The sequence below is a fragment of the Mytilus galloprovincialis genome, chromosome 13, assembly GCF_965363235.1.
Source record: "Mytilus galloprovincialis chromosome 13, xbMytGall1.hap1.1, whole genome shotgun sequence".
In the NCBI taxonomy this organism is placed as follows: domain Eukaryota; kingdom Metazoa; phylum Mollusca; class Bivalvia; order Mytilida; family Mytilidae; genus Mytilus; species Mytilus galloprovincialis.
The window spans coordinates 24,796,092-24,806,565 of NC_134850.1; the positions used below are offsets into that span (position 1 = coordinate 24,796,092).

At 31.2% G+C, this 10,474-nt stretch overlaps 1 protein-coding gene across 2 annotated transcripts; it reads left to right on the forward strand.

Annotated features, from left to right (window-relative positions):
- The first annotated feature begins 418 nt into the window (after positions 1–418).
- On the forward strand, positions 419–9,427 carry LOC143056280 (microfibril-associated glycoprotein 4-like). 2 transcript variants are annotated; one of them, XM_076229371.1, is made up of 9 exons: positions 419–525; positions 1,742–1,803; positions 2,864–2,946; positions 3,462–3,533; positions 3,914–4,046; positions 5,394–5,530; positions 7,243–7,339; positions 8,071–8,235; positions 9,128–9,427. In XM_076229371.1, exons 2-9 carry the CDS (start codon positions 1,755–1,757, stop codon positions 9,391–9,393), a joined length of 1,002 nt encoding a protein of 333 aa, XP_076085486.1. In that variant the 5' UTR covers positions 419–525; positions 1,742–1,754; the 3' UTR covers positions 9,394–9,427. The 2 variants fall into 2 exon arrangements, with proteins under 2 accessions (XP_076085486.1, XP_076085487.1); XM_076229372.1 differs by lacking the exons at positions 419–525; positions 1,742–1,803 and having other exon boundaries at positions 2,864–2,953.
- Positions 9,428–10,474: the final 1,047 nt, after the last annotated feature.

The following is a 10,474-nucleotide window of genomic DNA, read 5'->3' on the forward strand; positions in this document are numbered from 1 at the left end:
CGAACAATAATGAATCCTCAGAAGAGCAATTCGGAACAGCAATGATGTAATGAAGATTGGTTTCCGTGGGAAGTTTACTTACGAGGCACTGTATATTGTCCGATTACTATCACATGTCTGTCTTGTATCTGATGGCTGAGACATGATTTAGAGAAAATTATACAAAGAACTAAACTGAATCTCTACTGACAACTTCACTAGTTTTAAACATGCTCATTTCATTGAAAAATCAAAAAGTCACACATTATTGCAACTTTGTATTACTTTGTGGTTCGTACACGATGGCAGAAAGTGTGTCTGTTCGTATAAACAGCTGTACTTCGCTAGAATATTTGATAATTACCTGATGACCTATATCTATTGTGTCACATCAACATAGACACACATGATTATTGACTTCGTGGTAAGTACTTATTTACATGTGTTTACATATACTAGGTCGAAAGGTGTAAGCCCAATATAAACGTGATATGATAGGAAATAATTTGTAAGTGACAATTGGTGGAACTTTAAGTTTTATAGAAGGTAAACCAGACTTTTATTAATATAGAGGTGTCCAGAGAAGAGTATACATAACGGCAATCAATAATTTATAGGAGAACAAAATATATTATGCATCAGTATGTTTTCATTCGTGAAAAAAAGTCAGCACACCTTCTTAAATAAAAAAAAAAAGGAGCTACTGTTTTTATGGTGTTCATGTTTTAGTCAGTGGGATTTCTTTCGACAAACACATAATCTCACTGAATGTCAGAACAACCCTTGTGACTTGAAAAGGTCTACGTTCCTCCCAAAATTATTTATTGTACTCATAATTCCAGTTTTCTTTTTATAAATAAATGGCTAGTTTTTATTATAAAACTTATGTAAATAACTTTTTCTGTCCAAATTTAGAAGATTTTCTTTTTAATTGTTTGCTTCCAGTTAACAATTCGCCGATATGTTTTCCGTATGCAGTGAACTCAGCGTGACCTTTCTCGTATAAATCAGGTAATCGAAATGCGCAGGAATCTTTCATTGAAATACTTAAAAGATCTTATTGTAAATGTTATACACGTGCTCAATATCGATTCTTCTTTTCTGATTGTTAAGTATAAGGTGACAATTGGTACATGTAAACTATGGCTTCTCAACACGACAATTAAATGGCTGCCATATTTTCACATCATAACAGACCGAGAGAATGTTGTAGTGGACGATTAAACGATACGGATACGTAAAAAATGATAAAACCGTGCACAAAAGACTAAGTTATGATATAAACATGCATTGGTTCAAAAATTGGATAAACATATTTTTCACCAGCCACTAGTTTCATTTAACTTTAAAATTGCATTATTTTATTTAAATCTTATTCTAGATTTTAATTTTACTGTGTTATAATATTCTATCATCTAGCAATTTAGCGTTTTGAATAAATCGCCACTGATGAATCTTTTGTAGCCGAAACTTGAGTCTGGCATTATATTATAAACCTGGTGTCTTTAACGATTTTTTATGGTGAATACGTTAATGTAGCCTAGTTTTGAAAAATAACACACAAAACTCTTCAAATGGTGAAAAGAAAGATCGCAGACTGACAATTTACTTTCCTTTCGCAAGGGGTAAACATATTCACGTAACATTGAAGGTAACCAAATTTGCATACTTATATGCCTAATTTTTTTGAAAAAATTTACAGAACTATATCAGTTGCGAAACATATTGCATGACATTGAACGTGAATATTATTTTTTTACAGATAATTTGAAGAGATGACTAAGCTGATCGTTGCTGTGTTTATGTTGTCGGTGGCAATAATTAGTAAGTAACTCAACCAGTACGATAATAGTTAGCAGAATTTGCTAACTATTCAGTAGCACGCGTGTGAATCGCCAGTATGGGGTCGTGTACGTGTTGCTTGGTCAATTTTGTTGAAATGTTCGTCGGCTAAAGTTTTGACTGTGATATTGTTTTTTTATATGGCGCTATGGTTTCTTCTACCTTCTTTTCTGTAGTCGCTTTATCTATCACTGACTATGGAATAATCGAATTTCTTCGTTAATGTCAAATCATTTCTTCTGAACTTTGACATAAAAAGGAGTTGATTTTGTCAAATAAGTTTCTTGTTTTCGTATTCATCTATTTGCTTACTAACATGCATATGGATATCTATTTAATGTATTATAAAGAATAAAGTTTATAACATTAACTCCTATATTCGCACTAGGTAGATTGTTGACGAAATAATATTAACTATCTAATTCTTTAGTATAATACAAATGTATGTTCGTTCAATTTGACTTTTCATATACACATATAGCTCTATGAATTGACAGCAAATTGTTGAACGAACATCCTTGCTATTTATTCCAAGAAAAGCATACATGTGTATAAGTACATTAAACATATATATATATCATACTGTGGATTCATTATTATTCGTTGGTCACCAATTTTCGTGGATTTCGTGGATACAGATGAACCACGAAATTAAATGCTCAACGAATAACAAATTTTCTATAGGGTTGTATGCAGACTTTATCACAACCACGAAATTAAATATCCACGAACATGTAAGTTTTCCTTAATCCACGAAAATTGGTACCCACGAAAATAAATGAATCCACAGTAAAGCATATTTGTAACGCAATACCATATCATTTTTAAACTATGCTATAATCGACATGTTGTATCATGGATACACTGGTAATTTGATACCCGGATCAGAACAGTACAGTTTTTTTTTCAAAAGTTGTTTATGTATATATCTGTCGTATTTTGGTTAGATTTTTCATCAACTTAGATGTATCATTTATCTATTGGAGGTTATGGCTCTATATATTTTTTTCTTTTTTTAAATTCACTTGCTCTATCATTGTAGATTGTGGTCAGGATTGTCTTTCGTGCACTGGCATTGAAACTGCTGGAGATTGTGATAGACGTGAAACTTGCAATAATGATGAGGTACTGGGTACGTTTGAACGTGAAGACAAATAATCATGAATTGTAAAAAATAGTTGTATTAAATACATGTAGGCTACTTAAAATCTAAAATTGTATAATATATTGAATTTTAAAAGTACACACCTTATGATGAACGTTTCATATTGAAGAAACAAATAAAGGTGGTTTTATTTACCAATTAATTAACATATCTTTTAAAACAGATGCATAACACTTAAAATGCAAACACGTTTTGGTACCCTTTTCCGCCCATGGAAAATATGAATACCAATAAACAAGCAATGTATTGAAGTTCCCTGTTACAAATTTTGGGAAAAGAGAGATACATTTTATTGTTATATAGAAAAGAGATGACATGCGTTCCTAATTTTAGAGTTAGTAAAGATTCATCAAAGATACCATGCTTATAATTTGACACATAAATGCCTGTTATTTATGAATATAATGAAATATGTAATAAATGATAAACATTGTTTCCTCCATTTGTCCTATATACATATGACTGTGTTTTATAGGTTTGTTTCAAGCAAAAATACTCTACAACTTCTGGCAAAGTTCTATTTGATTTTGGTTGTTCTAAGTCACAGGTAAGATGAAACTAGATTTTGAACGTTTTGTAAGCGTAATATTTTCACTCATTCATGTTTTAGATGAAATATTTAATCAGTCAAGTAATATCATGTAGATTGTACATCTGAATCGATTTTTTTACAATAATTTTCTTTTTAAGATAGAAACATGATTAAAGTTCAAGTGGAGCATTTTCGAGTTTATTACATATCATGTAGAGACATCCCTTATCATATGGTATCAGTGGTGAAATCTGTCTTTATGATCAATGAGAAAAGTTAACTTTATCCAATGTTTAGTCGATCTATGAGTTTGACTGTCCCTCTGGTATGTTTCGTCCCTCTTTTATATCTTTTTAATATATTATAAAACTTACACTACAAAATTTTCTATATAGCTTTGCAGCAAATCATTGGGAACTATATTTGGGAGAAGAGAAGAAGGACATCACATCATATGCGAAGCATGTTGTAACAATACAAGGTATTGCAATGGAGAACTTCGATGTGACCCGGTTATAAAACAAAACTGTAGGTGTATACATAATCTGTCATAACCTACTCATAAGCATTTTGGAATGTTTAACATATTAAACAATTATAATCATGAACAAAATTGAAAGAAAACTGAACTTCACAGTTAATATAAAAATAAGCAGATGTGGTACGATTGCCTATGAGACAACCTCCACCAAATATCTCTTAAATACCTTTTGTCATGTGTTGCTGATTCACAATGTTAACAAAATTTCGACGTCCATGTTTTAAATTTTTTATAGAATAACTAATCGAAGAATTCAACGAATGACCGAACAACACATTAATTCACGAATGCGCGAAGCGCATGAGTTAATTATCAGTGTTGTTCGGTCACGAGTTGAATATTTTTCGATATTTTAATTCTTTAATTAGTTATTCTTTTCATTACATTGGCAAATGCCTTATTTTTTTAAAAGAAATTAATGTAAAACATGTCAGGAACTGTATCTTTTTTCTACGCATTCACAACTTGTTTTGATCCACCGTTATCGACGTCTTGACAACGCCTATTGTTGTATGACGTCAGAGAGTGTAATAACCACGTTTATTTCACATGTGAAATTATCGGTTTTTATTTAACTGGGAAATTAATGTAATTCATTGCAACCAATGTAATAAATTGTTTTTAACCTTTAAGTTGCACTTTAAAACAAATATTTCCTACAGTAAATTCTGAGTCATGACTCCTTGGTGTTTACACTGATGAAAGCTTTAGCCCTCAGTACTCAGTTAACAAAAAGTACTACTATTAACAATGATTATTATTATTATGATAGAGTAACCTATGACATGGCTATAAAACCTTTACTGTTTTATGGTTTACTGATAAAAAAAATATCACAATTAGGGTGTTCCAAAGTAAATTAAAAAACGGAGAAGTCTATACAAGGAAGAAGTCAAAAGAAATATCTAAATATAAAGAACAAATAGAGTGATGCAAGATTGATACATTTGTTATATTCAGTGACGATACTAGTATCGCTATATGTTAAATATTATTTTTTTTCAATCTCAATTCATCTGACAAAGGAAACGGGGCAATCTATTATCTATATTTATGCCTATAACTGGTTTAAACAGTACTTACATTAAAGATTTAGACAGTACAACCAAAAACGATGAAAGTTATGAAGGAAAATAACATCTTACTTTAATATCTATTTGATCGCCATTGCTTAGTATAGAATTCCTTGTTCTCGGTTTACATATGATGCAGTATATGCATTTACTTCTTGCAAATGTTGAATAATCGAAACACTTTTAAAGTATGAATAATATAAATGTTCCTGTCCTTATTGAAAGTTTAAACTAATGAGTTATTGATATCTTTAATTTCAGACACCCATCTACCAAGAGAATGTTCAGAAATAATACCATCAAATTTGACAAGTGGAATTTACAATATATATCCATTCAATTCGCATATAGCTGTTCCAGTATTCTGTGATATGACCACTGAAAATAAAAGTTGGACGGTAACATATATTGTATTTGGATAGTTAAACTTACCACATATACTAGACCCTATGTATTTAGTTACCTGTTCATATCATTGTCTCACTTTTCGGTCTTTGTAGAAATTGCTTCAATACTGCAAGGGACAACTCTACGAAAAAAATATACCTTTCTTTGTATTTTCTTACAATAGTCATCACCGAAGTAAGAGATCCATACATTGGATTTTGTCTCATTGACACTCATTCCCAATTTTTTTTAAATGGAAGTGATTCGTGTCCCGATCTCGTTTTGAAGACATGCATTACAAAAACTATTCTCAGCAATCAACTACAGTATTAAATATTTATTAATTCGTAATCACGATATGATTTTAAAAAAAGGTGGTCGTCTGATATTGATGTTTATTGCAATCAACCAATTTTCCCTATACTTGAAATCAATGTTTCTCTAGGTTAAAAATCGCATTAACTTGGTTGATATATTCCAAATGATTTTCAAATTTCGAACAACACCCAAGACGTCGCTACTTATTTTGTTTTATAGGAAGCATAGCCGTATACTTTTCCGTAAATGTTATTTTGATTATACGCTTGAAGATGCAATACAAGTACACGACAATGTAATGTGATTGGTAATAAGACAACTATTCGCCCGCGATCAACTGTCGAAGTAAAACATATTAACGGGTATGCACTCCTCTTATATCCCCGGACAGTGGTATAAAAGCAACTCACAAAAACGAACGGTTAAATCATTTAGCCGTATTTGGCTTTTTGTAATTTTAAATATTTAATGCTCTTCAAATTTGCTCTTCTTTGGCTTTGTAACTATTTTGATATAAGCAAGCGTCACTAATGAGTCTTGTGTAGACGAAACGCGCGTCTGGTGTATTAAATTATAATCTTGGTACCTTTGATAACGAATTAAAGAGATAGCTTTAAAAGAGAATTATGTATGATCAATTGAATGTTTACAGTTAAAACTTTATAAACATTTGAACCAGGCAGATTATTAAAGAAGTCAAGGTTTTCATTTCATTTTTGACCTTTATACACACATAATGAAAGTCTACTTTGTAAAGCCGGTATAACTCAATGTATCGACTGAATTGTTATATAACTTGATCTATTAGATCAGAAGAACATATCTTCTATATATTTAATGTATCGACTGCATTTCAATAAAATTAAATGCATTAGATTAGAAAAACAACACGTGGTCAGCCTCTTTTATTCTTAAATAAATGTTTTTAAAATTTAATAACCAAACGGTATTACTAAAATGAGTTTATCAACTTGAAGTTCTCTTTGCTCTTGGAATATACCGACAGAGACACCTAAGGATTTTCGCTTGTCATGTTTAGGACTTTTTGTCAGATTTTCCGAATCCTCTGGTTTATCCATTTGAATGCTTTAAAAAAAAGTTGTCCGTTGACCCCCATTTTTCTTGTTATAAATCTTTTACATGTATAATGATAAGTCATCTATTAAAGTCTCACACACTTTTAATTATTTTTCAATAGTTTTTGAGAACTTAAACTTGTCAATAATTAAGAGAGAGAATATTTTACCGCCAAAATTTCAGTGGCTTAAATTTAAAAAAAAAACCACATTGACCTACATGACCTATATATTTGTTTTGCTCTTTTGATTCCTTTTTTAATCCCCTATCAATAGTGTTTGAAAAACTAATTATATTGTCACTGAGAAGCAAACGCCCTTAACTTCAGGTAATACAAAGAAGATACAATGGTTCTGTTGACTTCTTCAGAGATTGGATGACTTATAAAGAGGGTTTTGGTTCTGTTGATGGCGAATATTGGTTGGGTATGTAAAAATGTTGTTGGTTGTAAAAGAAATGACAATTAAATAATAAAATACTATTTAAGTGGGAATACATATTGAATTATAGCGGATGTGGAAATACAGGAGTATAACATTTGAGACCGATTTTTTCAAAGAGATAAAAATGAAATAGTAAAAGGACACATAACGGACAACATTATTTAAAGAAACAAATCACCAAAATGTATATAAAGAACCATGCCTGAGTCGGTATTTATCAAAATAACAACTGCCATAAAATCTTGTTCGAAAATCTAAAAAGCTTACAACTCGCAACATGTCATTTTCAAAGACGTTGACTTTAATGGTATCTACGATCATGTACATCTATCAATTGATACGTGAAACTGATAAGAAAGAAAACAGACGGAAAGCCAACCATACATTACCAAGAACACTAAGTATTGTTCATCAACAAAACAAAAAGGAAAATGAACTACTATAGGGAAAGTGGTACATGATAAACACGTCGCTTCTATTAGTTGAACAGAGGAATATGTCAGAGCGGCAATTTCAATTAGTTTTGCATGGTTTTGATTTGTCGTAATGTAGGTCAATTGGGCTCTATTTTTTTTTATAAATAATATTTTCTGATATGTTTTATCAGCAATACTGCAAAACACGTTAATGTATTAAGTCTAATTTCTGCACCAATTGAAATCATTATATTAAAGATTAGATTATGCATCCAGGCAAATTATCTTTTCAAACAGGAAATGATATAATCCATCGTATAACATCAAGTGGTAACCATGAACTTAGAATCGATTTATCAGACTTCGAGGGCAATGATCGATATGCAAAGTATTCGAGTTTTCTCGTTGGTGATGAGTGGAGTCAATACCAGTTACATGTATCAAACTATTCAGGGGATTCAGGTTAGATTTATATTAACTATGAATTTGTAATTTTTAAACGAATCGTAAGTTAATAACTAAATACATGTTTCGAACAAAATAACTTAATACCTCACATGCAAACAAAGGGAAATTACTACATACAAACAAGCGATTGAGTTAGCGTTAATTTTCATATTAGGAATGGTATATTACTAGAGCATTTACAAGGACACTTAATCATAGGACTATATTATTTAACTAGGATTTGTCATATATATGTACTACAACTGTGTTGATGCTACTGCTTGTCGAAAGGTTGTTAGTCCCCGATGATTTCGTCATCTTAGTGGTCTGTACTGCGGAATGACCATGATTCATAGCATAAAAGTATGAAACTTCTTGTTAATACTTTTGGAAATTATTGAGAAACAATGATTGCACAACTGCATCAAGCAAATTTGGTCTTTGATGCAATTGGCTATGTTTTTATATTTCTTTTAATCACATAGCTCTTAAAGAGTTGACGTATTCCTACTGAATAAAACGTTCAGGATACTGTTGAAGATAAATTATAGAAAAGTTTATTTACACACACTGCTATTTCCATTTCTATTTTCCTTTACGCAGGTTAAAAACACATCATGTGTCTTAACAAATCTTGGGCCGATACTGATGGTGCCCACCTTGACAAAAAACACACAATAAACAAAAACTACTGCAATAATGATAAGAGTTGATATTTAAAAAAAATACATGTAATTGATCAAGTTGAAACCGAGTGATTACCTTCTGACAGGCATTTTTGTAAAAAAATGTACCATATATTTCAGTTATGTCACGAATGACGCGTTTCTTTCCTTTAGGAAATATATAGTCAACCGGTTGAAAGATATCAAACCATTTGCCACATGTTACCATCTATGTATTTCAGGAAACTTTCTCATGCACCCAAAGTACAACCATAACGGAATGCCATTTTCTACTTATGATCACGATGCTGATGACTCTCCCCTTAATTGTGCAGCGCAATACAAAGGAGGTTGGTGGTATAACCATTGCCTGATTGCTAATTTGAATGGAAGATACCTATCGGGTCATCATAATTCTTTTGCTGATGGTATTGACGTCATAATATGGCACGGAACTCATTATTCGCTAAAGACGGTTACTATGATGATAACCAAAATAAATCTGTAGAAACTAAAATAAAATTGATTTCTTTTCTACATAACCATTCATTTTGATGAAGACTGTCATAGAATAGAAACTTGTTTCATGCACTAAGAAATTAATCTATCACAAGTCGACTGTCTGTCGTCCCTCTGTGTCTGCGCTTCTCATCTAGGGACCATCAATTGTTTTAATACAAGTAGGATTAAGATGATATATTTTTATCTTTAACTTTAAAAATAGAGTAAAAAAATCCTTCGATACAACAAGCATGACTAAAACTAAAAATTCAAGTTTTATGATCTTTTTAAATGTTTTAATTGTTTTGCTTTCTCCAACCTTTTGTTTTGATGAAGACGAATTTATTCAAAGAACACACATGCACACAACAATTGTTACAGTTTTTTCTACATTTCATTTTCAACTGGCAGTGCCGTCCTTATATTCTTATTTGTATTTTACTCAATAACGTTTTCTAATCTCTTCATGTTTGAAGGATTCACCATTGCAGCTATTTATATTAAAGATTGCAATGTAACAGGTCTTCTTTATTTAAGGTCGTCGCGGCCGAGTGAGATAAGTAGTCAAACTACTGTATCACTTTTCTGTCAACTCTGAGATTGTGAATCCTGAACGTGACAGGTGTGTTCGACTCTAAAATCCATTTACTAGGATTCCTTCAATGCACTCCGGCTTTCTCCAACAAAGTAACACAACAGTGTTCACTTAGGGGTTACACATCAATTTATCAATCTGCATTATCTTAGCGGGAAAATGTTCAATCTTCTCAATGTACTTGCATGAAATACATATACATGTCTGACAAAATTGATTCATTTTAAGGTTGCTTTGGTTTCTTCTTCCATCTTGGATTTTGAAAAAGCAGATTTTTTCCATTTTCTTTTCTGAAAATTTTGGTGTAGTTTTCTTTTAATCACACAAAATAAGGTTTCCCTAGCATAATTCTTACAAAATCCGACAATTTTTCATAACCTGTAGCGTGAAAAAAAAAGTCCGATGAACTATACTTTTTTCATATTTTTTAAATAAGAATGATATAAACTATACCAAGACAAATTATTAAAAAAAAATCTATAAATTTTGATTT

Coding starts and splice junctions, on each gene's coding strand:
- LOC143056280 (XM_076229371.1), top strand. CDS start 1,755: ATGACTAAGCTGATCGTTGCTGTGTTTATGTTGTCGGTGGCAATAATT. Junction 2,947..3,461: donor AAACTTGCAATAATGATGAG/GTACTGGGTACG, acceptor TGTGTTTTATAG/GTTTGTTTCAAGCAAAAATA. Junction 4,047..5,393: donor CCCGGTTATAAAACAAAACT/GTAGGTGTATAC, acceptor CTTTAATTTCAG/ACACCCATCTACCAAGAGAA.